The sequence below is a fragment of the Ctenopharyngodon idella genome, chromosome 7 (genome assembly GCF_019924925.1).
Source record: "Ctenopharyngodon idella isolate HZGC_01 chromosome 7, HZGC01, whole genome shotgun sequence".
Lineage (NCBI taxonomy): Eukaryota > Metazoa > Chordata > Actinopteri > Cypriniformes > Xenocyprididae > Ctenopharyngodon > Ctenopharyngodon idella.
The window spans coordinates 43432415-43451099 of record NC_067226.1 but is presented as its reverse complement, the minus strand read 5'-3'; the positions used below and the strand labels follow the sequence as shown (position 1 = coordinate 43451099).

Here is an 18685-nt window from a genome sequence, read left to right as displayed (position 1 = left end):
GTATGTGGTGCGTTGTACCTCGTCCTGCTCTGCTCTTTGTTGTTCTGTGAGCCTCTTGTATTCTTTCTCCTGATGCTGGATGTCGCAGTTCAGCTCAGCTATTCTGGAGGCCAGAAGATTCTTCTGCTGTTCTGCTTCATGTAGCTCGCGCTGCAGCCTGGAGACCGTGGACTCCTCTTCAACCAGCTGTTCGTGCATAGGAAAAGAGATGCAAGATATCTTATTGTAGGTCAGGTTGCATCATGCCGGTCAGGAGAGGGTGTAGCAGGTAGTGTATTGATGCTGATCAGTCTTAAGCTCTCTCTGATCTCTCTCTGATCTAGACCTGCTCGTGGTTTTATTTACACAACACATTATACAGCACTTGTTTATTCCAATTGAGCAGCAGACTACTGGATAAACAATCAATAAAACTAGTGCAAAGTAAAACATGTAAAAGTGAACAACAAGTACTGAAGATTTTCTGAAGAACTTCTTATAGCCATACACATTCGGCGTACGACCACAAAGCGTTAACTTCCGCAACGTGGTACACAATGCCATGACATTCTACACTACGCCATGACATACTAAGCTATAACGCGTAGTACGTCATGTCATTGTGTACTACGTCGCGGAAATTAACACTTTTTGGACGTACGTCGAATGCGTATGGCTTTCGCGTAGGAAGCTCGTTATTTTACTTTATAAAGCTTTAAATAAGGATATTTGTCTTACACAAATGCATCGATTCACTTCAGAAGGCCTTTATTAACCCCCTGGAGTCGTATGGATTCATTTTTTTATGTATGGGTGCATTTTTTTTTGTCTTCAAAATTTGGGCAGCCATTCACATCCATTACAAACCTTGGAGGACTAAGGATATTTTTAAATATATCTCTGATTGTGTTCATCTGAAAGAAGATAGTCATCTACACCTAGGATGGCCTGAGGGTGAGTAAATCATGGGATAATTTTAATTTTCAACTATCCCTTTAAGAATTCTGCTTCCTGGCTCAAAGCTTCCAGTTTGTCCTCATGCTGACCAGGCTAAAAGACCCTGAACAGGCGTCAATTAAAAACAGCAGGGTTCAGAACAAACAAAACAAAGAAGGGAAAAAAAAAAAAAAAAATCATCTTCCGTTTCTATATGAGGACAGTACTGGAATATGATGTTCCATTCTTTCTGTCCTCCATGCATTCTGGATGCAGGGCAAATTGACGATTTAAGGAAATGGTCCAATTTTTAGGGAGCGAGCAACAGCCTTTCTCACATTAAATGGCAAATTGGATAACGTGGGCTCAAACCACTTTGTCTGTTATTATTGGAAATGATTGTGGATTACACATAATTATCTGCTAAAGTACCATTCCCCCCTTTATTCCAAACAGAATGATCCAACTTCAAATAAAATATGATTTTAGTGCATTTCTGTGAGTGGATGCAGGATATAAAGCAGAGGATAGGTCGACTAATCATATTGCCTACGGTAATCATGAAGGAAGACACAACACAAATTCAAGCAGCAGGGGTCCTTGGAGCATTTTGTAAGGATTTGTGGTGAGTCAGTTGTAAGGGTTGGTATTTGGGGTCATGTGAAGGTTATAAGCTTAAGTAACAGGTGAATTCCTAAAGTTTAACTATTGCACAAGGACAGCAGAATGCTTAAATTCATGATGTAACAGAAGTAGCAACAGATCTTTTCTTTCATACATCTGAGTGAATCAGGTTATCGAAAAAGAAAAAAAAAATAAGGCGGGTAGTTCTATTCATCAGCTTTTGATTGGATGGAGGCAGATCTGAATGCGAACTTGCTGCCAATTGTAAGAAAAGGGCGGGGTTTAAACTGACTTGATGATTGGATAAGTCTGGAATATGTCAGTAGTGTTGTCAAAAGTCGTAGCATTATTGTCACATTTTTATATTTTTATTTACCAGCATTTACCTCATAGCATTTTGAGCGCTGTTGATCAACGCTTCAAAATCATGTTGTAAATAGACATCTTTGACACACTTCACTGAGCGCTTACACAGATACACACGGGAGCGTTTGAAAGCAGGCGTCTATCAGCGGATCCCTAATATATCCACTGATAGACAGATCCGCTGAGAGACGCCTGCTTTTTAAACGCTCCCGTGTGTATCTGTGTAAGAGCTAGGTGAAGAGCGTCAAAGGTGTTTATTTTTGAAGCGTTGATCATTGTAGCCAATCACAGACATTTCTGTTGAGTGCGTGAACACAATCAGAGGTGTTTACGAATCCACTCAACAGTGCTCAAAATGCTACGGGAAATGCTGGTATTGTCACATTTTTTAAAGGGGTGATTCATTGCGATTTCACTTTTTTAACTTTAACATAGCAAGCAAAGCGCTCTCAAGCACTCCCAAGCTAGGCGTTTTCAGCAGAGCACCTAGTGTTTTCAGCTGGCTAAAAATGTTTTGGTGGACACACGGCCTAACTTACTGGCCATCATGAGTAGACTGCTTTTCTTCTGTTCCTTCTACCTGTTAAAGACTGGAACTAAACTATTGTGTAGGTGCAAAATGATGATTAAAAACCCTGTGCTCATATACATTAAACATGTTTTAAAGTGTGTGTGTGAGGGGAAGGGGCGGAGCTGAAAAAGCTCATTTCCTTTGCTGGTCTGCTGATTGGACACTGGTGTGGAGCTGAGCTTAATTGGTCCCCAGTGTGCTGATGTGTGAATGAAGAGAGGTCACGGGGCCACAGTCAGGCGGCCTGTCGACCTCTAGTTATCCACTCGCCACTGTTCTTCCTCATTTATTTCCTTCAGTCTTTTCTCTGGTCTCTATCACAGCTCTTCACCTCCCACCATCCTTAGCTTTACATTTATAATCTCACTCCTCTTCTACATTTCCCTCTATAAATTTTGTATTTTGAGTAGGCTGTAAAGAGTTAACAGGTTAAAGCATGTATATTAATTAAATGTTTAATGCACTTTTTTTTATATTTTAAATGTCATTAACTCATTCCCCGCCATTGAAGGCATTGTCCGTCATTTGTGAGACAACGCTTCCCCACCATTGACAGAATTTTGACCAACTGTGCACCATTGACCTTTGACCTTGATTCTTTAATTCTACTCTCTGCTTTTTTCCCCTAGTGTTTCGTATCCCTGCCCTCACCGCTATGTGTAGTTTGTCCACATCATCCTGCAGGCTGCAGTTGTTCTCCTGCTGTAGTTTCAGGCTGCTGACGGCCCGGTCTCGGTTGTACTGGGCCTGCTGGAGCTGTGTGTGTGCGTGCCGGAGGCTCTCTGAGACAGAGTACCATCGCTCTTTCCATTCCTTCAGCTCTTTCTCCTTCTGGTCAAATCCTCTCTGCAGCTCTGCAGTCAGCTCTTCCTGATGCCTGATCTGCACACACATGTACAGGAAGCTTTATACATGGATGCACAGTGGCACCAAATCTTATTTGGAAAATGTAGCAAAATGTATGAAAGTCATTGGACTAGAAACAAAAATATCAAACCAAGTACCAGTTACTTTATATCTCACAATTCTCACTTTTTCTTAGAATTGCGAGATATAAACTCAGTCTTTTTTCCCTTACATTTGGACATTATAACACACAATTCTGACTTTATATCTCGCGATTCTGACTTTATATCTCGCAATTCTGACTTTATATCTCGTAATTCTGACTTTATATCTCGCAATTCTGACGTTATAACTCGCAATTCTGACTTTATATCTCGCGATTCTGACTTTATATCTCGCAATTCTGACTTTATAACTCACAATTCTGACTTTATAACTCGTAATTCTGACTTTATATCTCGTAATTCTGACTTTATAACTCGCAATTCTGACTTTATATCACGCAATTCTGACTTAACTCGCAATTCTGACTTTATATCTCACAATTCTGACTTTATAACTTGCAATTCTGACTTTATATCACACAATTCTGACTTAACTCGCAATTCTGAGAAAAAAGTCGCAATTACCTTTTTTTTTTTATTTCATGGCGGAAACAACCTTCAATAATATATTAGTTAGATTTTAAATTATAAAGGGTTTCCATATGTTCCGACCAGTAACTTTCCATGACAGAGCGAATTTCTGTCTCCAAAAAAAACACTAAAAAACATATCTACTCTGTTGGAGCTTAGGCCCAGTGGTTAGTCCATGTGTGTTGACACATTGATCCATGGTGTTCATGAGGACAAATCAAATTTGAATCGGGCTTTCAACATTTACTGATATCATCCATCTTTGCCATAATTTCCTGTCCTATCGCTCACTGTCTGTACAAATAAAAGTAGCAAAAAGGCCAATGCAGCTGAGACAGCTGAGACCATATAGAGCATGTACATCACATCTTCAGCTACAAATACACAGAATCCTCAGTAAGATCGTTCTATATTATTTACATAAATCTTTTAATGAATGTTGCACTACGTGACTGACGTCCACACACGGATGAAAGCGAGTTAGTCTAGAAGTAACCTTGTCCATCAGCTCTCAAACACATCTAGAATCTTTAATGAGTTTTCGCAGACATCGTCTCAAAGAGCCGTATGTTTTTTATGAACCGGCGGCCTCCTGCGGTGAAGGGATCAGCGCATGAAAGTCTATGCGAATGAAATGAGCGTAAGTAAGTGTGAAAATATACTGCGGCGGGCACCTCGGCGGACCCCTCTATTAATCAAGCTGTCTGCGCTCTGTTTGGAAAGTAATCTTGTCCGAGGAGCAAGGAAAGCACAGCAGTAAGTGGCGGTTGGTCACACTTTGAAGCAGCTGGTTTACTAAGGTCCCAAAGCGCATGGAGGCCAAACTGTAAAAACAAGAGCGGCTGAGCGCTCGCCCTCAGGTTACCCTCCTCACGCTTACATGGGTCCAGCCCACCTAAAGCCAAAAGTATGCTTCCCTTGTCCTTGTCTCACAGACAGTCCGCATGATGTACTTTTCGGCACTGATGTCCATGCACACCGTCTACATGCAGTCCAATTTTTGTGTCCGTACGGACTTGTGTGTGGAAAACAACACACCTGTGCAAGTAAATTGAGCGCTTAAAAAGAAACGTCTATTAGATGGCCCAAATGCGTCCATCTGCTCTCAAGGTCAATGGGTCAAAGGCAGAGGCCAAAGGCTTGGGTCTTAACACTTTCTCTGTGTACTCAGAGTTTGATGTGATGTTTATTATTATTATTATTATTATTATTACTACAACTCCATGAGTTTTCAAACTGGTGTCCAGTAAAGGTTGTAAATGTTGTTAGGGGTCCGCAGAAAATTCTGAGAAAAATAAAAAAATATAATAAAATAAAACTGACCAAGGTAAATATTACATTCAATCTTCTTTATAATCTCCCTCTGGACTAGTTAACAGTTAGCACGTCAGTTTTTTCAGAGCAGCTTTTCAATAGTGGCCTGTTGAGCGTGACTGCCGTCAACTGTACCTCCTGATGCTGAGATCTGGCCTCTGCAGCACATTAATATTAGATCTTATTTTAGGGCCAGTCATAATATTAGACGTTGTTTTGAGCAAAGCCATCACTGGCGATTGTGTAGGCGAGTGTGTGGCTGTGGGGTCTCGGTGTTAAAAACACGTGCTGTTGCAGCTCTAATTCAAATTATGGCAAGGTTATGACTGGCACTTAACTGCGGTGAGGAAGACATTGCTTGGAAGCTAATAGGCAGTGGATTGTTCAGAGACCTTGTCCTTGAGTTGATCTTCTCTCAGTCGTTCCAGCTCCTCGGCCTTTACACAATCCTGCATCAAGAGAGAGGGAGAGATGAAGAGAGCAGAGAGGTGCTGAGGGATGAATGCATAAGAACAACAGGAAAAGAAAGTAAAGAAATGCACAGTCCTTCAGAGTGTGTCCTAGAGAAGATGATCTATCTGATCTCTGCTGAATAGGTAAACTACAGGAGAATGTAACAATGGCTTTTTGTTGTATTGCGTGCATCGATTGATATCCTCTATCGTTCTTTTGTAGGGAAAACAAGGTCTCATGCAAGGTGTGAGTGTTAAACAAGTGATGAAACAATCAATTCACATTTATTGTCTGGCTTTTTTTTTTTAAATAAAACTTAGAAGTGCATATCTTGTGTTGTGATTATTACTTTAGCAGATAACTAAGGATACAACATGAAAACTAAGATACACAATGAAGCAATAAAATGTAACAAAATGAAAGGCCATCATTATAGGTTATACAACAAACTGAACTAAAACAAAACACAACATACTAGAAAATTAATGTTACCAGGAGATGACTAACTGTTAATCGTAACACTTTAGTACCGGGAACACATATTCACTATTAACTATGACTTTTCCCTCAATAAACCCTTAATTTACTTATTAATAGTTAGTAAGGTAGTTGTTAAGTTTAGGTATTGGGTAGGATTAAGAATGTCACGCAGAATAAGGCATTAATATGTGCTTAATAAGTACTAATAAATAGATAATATTCTAGTAATATGCATGCTAATAAGCAACTAGTTAAAAGACCCTAAAATAAAGTTTTACCTTTTTTTGTTGTCAATATTCTACAACAAATGTAAATTGTCCCTACAGTTACATTTGTGTCTTCAGAATGTTATAAAGTAGTATATTTATTTAATAATAATAATAATAATATACAAATAAATAAATGATTTAATATAAATAAAAATGAATTAAATTAAATCATATTAATAATAAACAACGCATTACATCATTGTGCAAAGGATCAAATCTCATTTACATCATTACTAAATTTGATAGTTCCTTTCAATATAAATTGACTATGAGAGAAAGACAACTTCAGACCTGAGATAGTCTTGTTTGGATTCTAGACGTTACTGAAAGCAAATGGAGAGTAAAAGCTCTCAACAGGTGCTTGAAATGACATTGCGCTCCTGTGCTCAGAATACTTGTGGCATAGAAACAGTCAATCTTCAGTTTGAAGGTCAAACTGAGAAATCAGACAACAAAAGTATGATCCCTGAGCCTCTTGACAATACCAACGCAACCAAGCAGCAGATGTTCAGAGCTCAGGAGAGCTGAGGAAGAAAACGCAAATAATAAAGCGACGTGTCAATGTGGCAAACTGTTCTATTTTATCTCAATGTGCATAACACGCTGAGCTTTGAGCACTATCAAGGGTACGAGGGCACAGCAAGAGTCTTGAGTTGAATAAGGACTTGTCAAGGATTTCAGAAACCCAGCAGGCCCAACCTTCTGGGACCCTTTACTCTGAAAAAGAAATAAAAAATACAAAAAAAAGAAAGAAGTATGAACTGCAAGTGCACGGCGACCGGAGATACATCCTTACGTTTTCGCATGGCACGCGTAAAAGTGCATGTGAGCGCACAGGAGGCTATTAAGAAGGGTTTGCTGACCTCTCTCTCCTTTTCAAGCAGTGCCAGCGTCTTGTCAACCTCTCTTTGGAGTTCATCAATCTGCAGCACTTTCAGCTGATGCTCCTCTTCCTACACACACACATGAACAAAGGCAACTGAAGGTGAGACGCATAGGGAGGAAAGACTTCGTTAAAAGTGTCAAGTGGATGCCTTTGCATAATGCATATCACACCTTTGAGATGATCCATTAGCAGGTTGTGGTGTGGGAGCCGCTAAATAAGCTGACTTGACTCCATAGAAAAGACACAATATCCTCCCTTCCTTTCTTCATGAGTGGACAGTGGATGAACAATCAGAGCCCGGTGGATTTAGATTAGCCCTAGTCATGAGGGGACCTTTAACCCCCGCCCCCCATCCGTTCCTTCTACCCAGACAATGATTTATAATTTTAATATCTCTAATTTCCACCGCAGCGGCGCTTTCCAAATGTCATTTTCCAATTTGTGTCAAACTGCGTGACCATTTTTCTTAATACGGCTTATGACAATCTCAGCGGCAGGGCGGATATGCAATTCAGATGGAGTGTTGTACAGGCACGGACGCAGCCGCCGTGGCCTGTTTGTGTGTTTATCATTATCAACGGCTCGACGTTTTGGGAGGGGGTCGCAGACTAAGAAGCAGCCTGTTTACGACCGAGGAAAAATTAGGTTTGCTAAGCAAAATGGCTTCAGGGGACGAAAATAATATTCTGCCGTAAATCTGGTAATTATGTCTACTGTAATAAGAGTTACGATGGCGGTAATGATAATGTATTAAAATATGCATCAACATTAAGAGCTGGGAATGGAATGTGGGATGGTCTCATGGTCGTTATATGAATATTTATGATAATTAAAACAAGGCCTCCCCATTTTGAGCAGCATGAACCCTTTTTACTGACTTTTATGACGCGTTTCCACAGTTATTAACATTGTAAATCTAGCAACTTTTTTATATATTTTATAAGACATTATATATATATATTTATAACACTATACTTTGTGTTTCCTTACCTTGGCATTAAAGGGGACCTATTATGCCCCTTATCCCAGGATAAGTCTATAACTATAAGTCTCTGGTGTCCCCAGAGAAGTTTCAGCTCAAAATACCCCATTGATCATTTATTATAGCTTGTCAAATTTGCCGCTATTTGGGCGTGAGCAAAAACACGCTGTTTTTGTGTGTGTCCCTTTAAATGAAAATGAACTGCTGCTCCCAGCCCCCTTCCCAGAAGAGGGTGGAGCTTCAACAGCTCGCGCTTCGGTTGCTCAACAACAACAAAGCTGGAGAATCTCACGCAAATGGGAATGCAAAAATGATATTTGTTGTAGTTTCCGTTGACCACTATAGAAGTTCACCCAACTATGACAACTTATTGATGACTATGACAGTTGTGAAAAGGATCGATTATATGTCAGGCTAATGGGAAGAAAGTTTCGGCGGCAGTACCCTGATGGTGGCGCTGTGGAGCTCCTTTCTGACGCTGCTGAGCTGCTCCTGAAGGGAAGATCTTTCTTTCCTCCACTCCTTCTCTCTCACCGTCAGCTCCTCTCGCGCTCTCTGGAGCCCACATGATTCCTGGAGTTAGACACACAAACACATTATGGGTCACACAAATGTTTTAGTGCACAAAAAATGGATGACACCACGTTTTGATCAAATTCGCACCTCATGGCAGTGCTCCACATACAGTAAAGACCCTCAGTAGTGCAGTTCACTTCTACTGACCTCTACCTTCAGCCTTCATGAGGCTATTGACCCACGCTGAGCGACGCTCTTACTTCTCGGTCGAAAAAAATAAAAAATAAAATAAAAGGAACAAGTTGTCGGAAATGAAATTTCAATTCATCCAGTCCCTTTATACACTGGTGCAAGAGCTGGTGAGGAGAGCAGGGGGATCAATAGTGTTTAGACAGCAGAGCAGATTTTCTAAGAGCCGAATCAATAGGAAGGAGAGAGGGAAAAATACCTCGGCTTTTCTTTGGGTGTTGCAGTAAATACGAACAAATCAGTGGCCTTAGGCTAAATGGATTGACCAGCCGTTTCCGACTCCTGTGCTGTAAATAAAGATCTATTGGGAAAGCTCTGCCCGGGTCCCTGAGAGGGGGGAGAGACGGCCACCGTGCCGAAGCTGTCTCACACACACCTGCACTTAACCTGGTTGAACACGCCGATCTGACACACGAAGGAACGTGACATCACCATATTCCTCTGGCCAAATATATTAATCATGCGCTGTGGTGATTTTAACAAAACACGTATTGAGTGTTTCTTTAACTTTTGCCACTTTGATTAAAACTAACACATTTACTTCTTTTTTTTTTTTTTTTCTGTATGATCACATTAAAAAAATCTAAATATATATATATATAGATATATATATATATATATATATATATATTCATTAGCCCAGATGAGCAAGATGAAGGGTTGGCCATGATTTTATATATATATATATATATATATATATATATATATATATATATAAAAAATTAAAAAAATTAAAAAAAATAATAATAATAATAATAAATATATTATTATTTAATTTCTGTCACAGAATACATAATTATGATGTAGTGAAAATTTTAAAATAAATAAATAAACAAACATTATTAAATAAAATATTAATTTTAACTGTCATTTCCTTACCAGAATGCCATTAAACACCCTACTACACCCTACTACAACCAGTGTTACATCACTAATGAAAATGCAATTCAAATTGGTTCATTAATCTAATATCAGCATAAGAATATTAGTGAAAATTTGAAAAAATGTCCATGAATTTCAGAATGTTTTTAATTCAAATCAATTCATCTCATAATATTTATTTCCAGCTCGAAATTAGATTATGAATCCTAGAATTTCAGTGAGGTATCAGACTTTTGGTTCCCACTGTACATTTATTTTAAATTTCCACACAGTACCTCTGAATGATAGTTCTCTCTCCATTTACAGCTGTTGCCGTGAGGAGAGGAACCTTAATGAAGAGGTTGAACTTGGCCACCTCTGTGACTTTGGTCTAATTACTGACGAACACCACGGGCTAGCGAAGGCAAACTGTGCAGAAGTGTATGATATATGAGCGCGCTCCGCACTCCTCAGCCAAAACAAAAACATATCACAAAAGCCAAAGCAATAAAAGTACCGTCTCGCTCCGAAAGAAAACATTAATCAATAAAATGGAGAGAAATGTGGAAATAAAAGTATGAACTGTGCTATTGACCCTCCCAGCAGGACTGAGGGTGGACTCACTGACTTGCCCATGTTTGGTCAGGTTACATGGATTAAGATGAGGTCGTCTTAAGTGTCATGATCAGACTATTCCACAAAGAGAATGAGTGAGAATGTCTGAAACATAAAATAAAATTAGTGTTACATGGCTTAAGATGAGGCCTTCTTCTACAGTGTCATGATCAGTCCATTTCACAAAGAGAATGAGAGAGAATGTCTGAAACATTCTGAAACATGAAAACAAAACAAAAAATAAAAACATGTTTGTCCACTGTTGGGTACGGAGCCCCTAAAGGGACCTTTGCAAAAATAAAAAATATACAGACTTGCGTGTGCACACGAGAAACTTTTTGTGTGCTCACGAGAAAACATTGCATGCACATAAATTAACAGATATTAATAGGGATCTTTTTGCTTAAAATTTGGCTTTTGTTTGGGCAGTACCTCTAATATCAAGGCCTTACGTCTGCTTTAAAGCATCCTTTATGGCGGCAGAGAAACTGCGCTGTGAAATGGGCTGATGGCGCAATACGGCTGTGTGCATTGTCCTATTTGCCAAGTTCAAAGGTCCATACAATAAAAAGTGCTCAAAATTTGGCTTTCATTAGAGCAGTACTTCTAATTTTGAGGCCTTTTGTCCAATTTAATGAATTTAACTCTGTGGTGGCAAAGAAACTTCGCTGTGAAAAGGGCTGATGGTGCAATATGGCTATGTGCACTGTCCTATTTGCCAAGTTCAAGGGTCTGTACAGTAAAAAGTGCTCAAAATTTGTCTCTCATTAGAGCAGTACTTCTAATTTTGAGGCCTTTTGTCCACTTTAACGAATTTAACTCTGTGGTGGCCGAGAAAACATGCTGTGAAATGGGCTGATGGCACAATACAGCTGTGCACATTGTTCTGTCTGCCAAGTTCAAGGGTCCTTAAGAAATACTGGTACAGTAAAAAGAGCTCAAAATTTGGCTCTCATTAGAGCAGTACTTCTAATTTCAAGGCCTTATGTCCGCTTTAACGAATTTAACTCTGTGGCAGCCGAGAAAACGCACTGCGAAATGCTGCTGACGCAGTGGCTCAGTGTGCATTGTCCTACAGAGTAAGATCAATGCTTCATAAACAAAGACTGGCACGATAAAAAGTGCTCAAAATTTGGATTCCGTTAGAGTAGTTAGTCTATGACTTTGAATCCAGCTACTTATTCGTTTGTTACTTATTGATGCGTGAACCTCCCCTTTTTATATAACACAACGCTTCCTAAAGTCCTCTGCATCTATGGCGCTGGTTGCAATAAGCGCTGTTTTGAATGAAGAAATTCAGTATTTTTCCGCCACCTGTAAGGATGCATTAAATCCGACAAAGGGGCTTAATAAAGGGTGTACTGATTTTTAAGCACATTTTACCGTACCAATATTTTTCCATTGGCCGATGGGAACGTAATCCAAATTTTGACCAGTTTTTGTCTGCACCAATCCTTTTTTATAAACTATTAAACTATTATGGACCCTTGAACTTGGCAAATAGGACAATGCACACAGCCGTATTGTGCCATCAGCCCATTTTGCTGTGTGGTACAAAGTACAAAGTTGAAAAATTCAACTTTCCCAGCTGAAATGTATGCAGAAATGCTAAGAAAAAAAAAAAAAAATGTTAATGAATAGAATGTAGAAAGAGGCTGTGCATATAAACAGGTCTTTTTTGACTTTGTGAAGAGTCATTTGGTTTAGGATGCGTTTGCATATTCACTGCTGATATATTCTGCTGCAAAGGTCACTGTAGATTGGGCTGTGACTGCAGCTGCTGGAGGAGCAGACGGACATCACAGTTCAGCTAAATGTCCTCTCAAGAACATTACCTTAATGATACCATTCCTCACACTCTAGCAGAGGGAGAGAGAAAGAAATGAGTCAAAAAGGACATTCTTTGACCCAGATTCCTTGATTGGAGAGAGGTGTTAAAAAGCACCCTTTCAAAGTCTGGCTTAACAAACAAGGAAAGTTTAACTTTCTTTGTAAAAAAAAAAAAAAAAAAAAAAAAGATGACATTTGAACTAAAACTCATTTGGACAAAAAACACCCAATGTTCGCTGCCTCAACTCATGCGTGTACATGTTCAGGATATATATTAGTTTAGTAATGACTTCATTGCTAAATCAAACATCACTATTAGTAGCATTGCTCTTGCTAAATATTACAAGCCTCTCTGGAATATATTTAATTCTGATTCGTCGATCATGGAATTCTGTGGTTTTATACAGTATATTTGACTGCTGCTCATGGCCACCAGTTTCCTACATACTGTAGTTGTGACTGTGGTCTCTTTCTTGTCACATATTAAACTAATTATCTTTAATCAATATTACATGTCCATTTACTTATTTCACATAAAAATATTCAGTTAAATGTTCACTGTCGCAACATAAACCACAATAGGATGATATGAGGCCTCTCTGCTTCATGTTGGGGTCCTGATCTCTCTGTCTGGGTTTATTCTGTGATATTGACCAGCTGATGGTACATTATTTCTTACATAATAAACTGTTAATAATAATAATAATAAAAAACAGTTAATACAATTTAAATAAATGTATAATAAATTGTAATAAATTGTTGTGTAATTTTCCACCATTTGTGCTACGGACATTAAAGATTCTCGCTATTAACTAGGGTTATTATTGCTAAAACTAAAACATTAAAAAACATTTTCATTACTTGAAATAAAATATTTAGTTTAAATTGAAGTACTAAAACAACTAAAACTAAATAAACAAAATTAGATGTAATAAAAAATATATAGACATTAAAAAATACTAATACAAATGATAAGAAACAGCATTATAATACTATTATGTAAACTATTATGGTATTTATGAATATTTTAAATTAGCTTTTTCTTTTTTTTTTCATTTTAATGTAAGTTTTTAAAGTAATTTTATGTGCTTTCATTTGCTTCATTTTTTATTAGTTTTTATATTTCTATTTAGCTTTAATTTATTTTAATTAATTAATTTATTTCAACACATTTATTTCAGTTTATTTTATTTTATTTATTTATTTTTAATCTAATATTTATATATATATATATTTTTTTAAAAAACAAATAGTTCTAGGCCCGGTTTCACAGACAGGGCTTAGTCTAAGCTTTAGTCTATGTCAATTAGGACATTTAAGTAGCTTTTATAAACGTATACCCTAGAAAAAATACATTACTGGTGTGCATCTTAAGACAAAACAATGGAACTGACATATTTTAGGTATGTCAGCCCAAGTTGTTTTCAGTTAAAACAGCTCAAACATGCATTTTAGTTTAGGGCTAGCTTAAGCCTTGTTCTGTGAAACCGGGAGTTAGTTAACAATAACAACACTGTTTTGAAGTCTAGCTTAGTCAATTTTGCATATTTAAAGTGATCTTTTCTAAAAAATTGTGAATAACATGATTTGTGCTGTTTGCTTTGGTCAGCATCTTCTGAAACATTCTGTGCACTTTATTGTCACGGTTGGATAAAATCATAAAAGGTAATGTTACGTAAATGCTTGACAGATTTGTATGGTCTATCAGACACTTTTGAAATACAGAAACACATTGGAGACAGTGATTTCATCCAAACAGTCCTCACTGTGAGGTCCGTCTGCAGATGTTTCCTTGGGTCTGGACAGTAGCGTGTGTCCAGAGGCACTGCGGTACATTCAGTCGCCCCGGGCCATTCTCTAAGTGCTCTTTACTTCGAAAACACAGGTGGTCTCCGGGGGCCAGGATGAGTGGGTCTCCTGGCCCCACACAACACTTTGAATAATAAATCCATACATCATAAGGACACGTCAGAGCTTGATTCACGGCGGTAAAGCGCTGAGGTATTAGCTTTAATAACACAGGCTGGAGTCAGGCACTTGCTCTTTCCTGACAAATACGGGCAAATCAATTAATTCCACTGACATTCCCCCCGAAAGCACACAATATAAATTCCATGTGGCCGCAACTTTCGTGTTTTTGTTTTAGGAAGAAGGGGCGAATGTGTGAGCCATTTCTTACTTTTATGTCCTAATTTATGAAATATTCCACTGGCTAGCACATTTGTTTTTCTTGAGAACTTTCTCTTAAAAGGTTACAGGAGAGCAGGAGAAAGACAAGTAGCTCTAGCTGAATCTCTCTGTTATCAGAAAGCATAAGGTGCTCTATTCTCTTGCTGTTGATATTCTGCACATAATGATGGATAGAAGCATCAGCCTGGCCTATCAATCCCTGGAGACTTATGCAGCACTGCTTCAAGGGTAAAACATACCTCAGACTCTGAGCGCTAGTGCTAATGGCTGTAGTAGGGAATCAGGGGAGTCTGCCTGAAAACACTGAAGGATGACAATAACAGTGACAGGAGAACAGAAATTTTTTTTAAGATTTATTTTTGGCGATTTTTGCCTTTATTGTGATGGGATAGTATAGAGTGGACAGGAAGCAAGGTGGGAGAGAGAGGGGGGATGGGATCGGGAAAGGTCCACGAGCCAGGACTTGAACTCGGGTCGCTCAAAGCGCAACAACGTTATATGTCGGCATGCTGCCCACGAGGCTATCGGCGCCGACTAAACTAAATGTTTTGACGTCATCAGTTCAGGTCGTACACTACCGTTCAAAAGATTTGGGTCGTTTTTGAAAGAAGCCCCTATGCTTACCAAGGCTGCATTTATTTGATCATAAATACAATAAAAATAATACTAATATTGTGACATATTTTTACAATTTAAAAGAAATGTTTAATATTTTAATATGTGTTAAAATGTAATTTATTCCTGTGATCAAAGCTGAATTTTCAGCATCATTACTCCAGTCTTCAGTGTCACATGATCCTTCAGAAATCATTCTAATATGCTGATTTGCTGCTCAAGAGACATTTCTTATTATTATCAATGTTGAAAACAATCGTGCTGCTTAATATTTTTGTGGAAACTATGATACATTTTTTTCAGGATTCTTTGATGAATAGAAAGTTCAAAAGAACAGTTTATTTGAAATAGAAATCTTGGTTTATAATACTTTACAACAAATTTGTTAACATTTGTTAACATTAGTTATCTACATTAGTTAACATGAACAAACAATGAAAATTTTCTAACGTGCCTTTGTTATTGGACCTGAGGCTAGCATGAACTTACAAAGAACAGTTGTAGTTTCGTTAACTAAGATTAATGTAATGTTTAACTTAAGATTAATATATACTGTAACAATATATTGCTCATTGTTAAAGTTGGATCTAAATGGATCTTACTGTAAACTGTTATTGAACATTGTTAATGTCTTTACTGTGACTTTTGTTCAATTTAATGCATCTTTCCTGAATAAAAGTATTAATTTCTTTCAAAAAATAATAATAATAAAATAAAATAAATAAATACATTTTTGAACAGTAGCGTAAGCTTAAAGGGAAAGTTCACCCAAAAATGAAAATTACCCCATAATTTACTCACCCTCAAGCCATTCTAGATGTATATGACTATCTTCTTTCAGACGAACACAATCAGAGTTATATTATAATATATCCTGGCTCTTCCAAGCTTTATAATGGCAGTGAATGGATTCGACTTGTGTTGGAAGTCTGCCGGAACGTGTTATTTTAGTTTATTGTTATTTTAAAGTTTTAAATATGGATATTTTTATTACAAAAACCCATCGCTTTACTTCAGAAGGCCTTTATTAACCCCAAAGAAGAAAGTCATACACACCTAGGATAGCTTAAGGGTGAGTAAATTATGGGATACCTTTCATTTTTGAGTGAACTATCCCTTTAAGGTGATGGAGTTGGTTTTTGAAATTTGCTTACTGGTTTGTTGGTCTAAGGTAAAAGATACAATATTATTATTAAAATGAACAATTTAGTCATTATGGACATTATCATTGACTTAATTGTAATCACAGTAGGCTAGATTGTGTTTGCTTTAACCTGATGTTAACCTTTCCAGTATGGCAGTGCTGTTGATCTAGCTCAGGGGTGGTGAACTCCGGTCCTGGAGTGCCACAGTCCTGCAGAGATCAGCTCCAACCCTGATAAAATCTCACTCCCTGTAGGTTCCTAGTACCCCTTCAGACTTTGATTAGCTTGTTCAGGTGTGTTTGATTAGGGTTGAAGCAAAACTCGGCAGGACTGTGGCTCTGCAGGACCGAGGTTCGCCACCCCTTATCTAGCTGAATGCGGTCTCTTCTGTTCAGCTGATCAGTCATCTACACCAGTCACCATAAATGTTCAGCTTGGACCACCATGTAAAACCATTAACCATCTGCATTTGTTTTCCAGCATCGTTTCCCTTTGAATTTTGCCTCTCTATCTGCTGTCCACTAATGCACAGTTCATAAATATTGTCTTATCATTCTTGTCATCATCATCATTTTTTCCCAATACTCTCCGAGACAGGGAAATTCTGAGGCAATTACCGAAGTGACAAGTGAAATGGGAACAAGAAGCACTAGAAAGAGAGGGTTGCCATGGAAACCATGTGAGGGGATCAGATTACATGCGCAGTGGTCAGGTGAACCTCCAGCCTTACTGCATACAGCGGCCTGGCAGCACACGACAGACCAAAGGGCACTTAACCTCAATCACTGCTTACAATCGTCAGCCAATCAGGCTGAATGTAATTGCTATTTTTGTCCAAAGGTCAGATGGTTGTGTGCATCTGGGGCTGTGAAACACACAAGACACTTTCCACCCAAAGCAAGGGATAAAACTGATGGCATTTGCAAGGAGGTAAAACCATATTATCTTACACTCTGTCTGCATATATGTATATATATATATATTATATATATATATATATATCTATATATCTATATTAGCGCTGTCGATTTAACACGTTAACTTAATCAATTAGTTATGGGAAAAAATAATGTGTTAAAATTATTAATGCATTTAACGCATCCTCCCCACAACAGTACGAAATAATGCCCGGAAAATCATGAGTGCAAATGTGATATTGATTTTATACAACAGTTCAATAAATAAGAAGTTAATATTGTGTTATATTTTAGACACAATAGTGTCTGCTTTTGCTCAATTTTACCAACGAAAATGTTACCTATAAAGCGAGAGTAGAACTGTTGTGCATCTCCGAGCAACACAGTGGTGTTTTCTTGAATGAATCCACGCTTTGAGTGAATCAATCAGGTGAACCAGTGATTCAATGGTCCATTCATAAAGAGAGCCATTTACTTCATTCCTGAATGAATCAGCCGTTTAAACAAATCGAATGAATGAATGACTCAATAATGCGCCATTGACTTTAACCAAGTGTTTGTTGGTCAATGGCGCAGTCATTTTCAGTTGCCTCAAAATAGCAATACGCCAACAATGCGCCTGAACACACCTCGTTTTCAGACCAGCACGCTCATGAGCGAACAGATGGGCACTAGTGCATTTGCTATTTGAACATGGGTGCTGGACGTGAAAATGATAACTGCGTCGGGCTGAAACTAGCAGAAAAACACTTTTCACATTTTGCCGGGTGTATGATGGGGCCAAATTACTTACTCATTTAGACATTTACCACCACCTACTGGCAGTTTTAGTTTATTATTTAGAGTATAATTTCATAAAAAATTATTTCATTTTTCCATATTAATAAAAAAACCATTAAAGGTAATAATTAACCCAAAAATGATAATTCTGTCATAATTTACTCATGGCCATTGAAGCCTAAAAGATTATGTTTAATAAATTCTATGTTGAATCAAATAAAATATTTTTTTTTCTAAAGCAAATTTTTGTAATGTCTATTTGATGCTTTTGTCATTTAACACAATAATGACTTTAAATGATCTTTTGGGGATAATTTCTCAGCCAAATTTGATGTGCGATTAATTAGATTAATTAATTGCCACATTGTGTAATTAATTAGATTACAATTTTTAATCGCTTGACAGCCCTAATATATATATATATATATATATATATATATATAGTTTGGTGTTACCTGATTTGATTCCAATTCACATTCTCACACTCTCAATTATGTCCATTTTGTCCAAGCTGTCTATGCTGCATGTTTCTGATTTACTAAAAAGAACCAGCTCACAAGAGTCATTTGTGAAATGGACTAAACCGAATAACTCAAAATAAAGAGTAAAAAAATAAAAGATAAATG

At 37.8% G+C, this 18685-nt stretch overlaps 1 protein-coding gene across 2 annotated transcripts in view; it reads right to left on the bottom strand.

Moving 5' to 3' along the window:
• LOC127515159 (plectin) overlaps positions 1-18685 on the bottom strand; it is a 210868-nt gene that overhangs the window by 53644 nt on the left and 138539 nt on the right. For both annotated transcript variants that reach the window (XM_051898500.1, XM_051898499.1), the window contains exons 11-15: positions 8786-8914; positions 7337-7426; positions 5664-5720; positions 3128-3358; positions 19-186 (exon numbers count right to left, since the gene is read on the bottom strand). In XM_051898500.1, coding sequence (XP_051754460.1) covers positions 19-186; positions 3128-3358; positions 5664-5720; positions 7337-7426; positions 8786-8914 — 675 coding nt within the window. The remainder of the gene's footprint in view (positions 1-18; positions 187-3127; positions 3359-5663; positions 5721-7336; positions 7427-8785; positions 8915-18685) is intronic.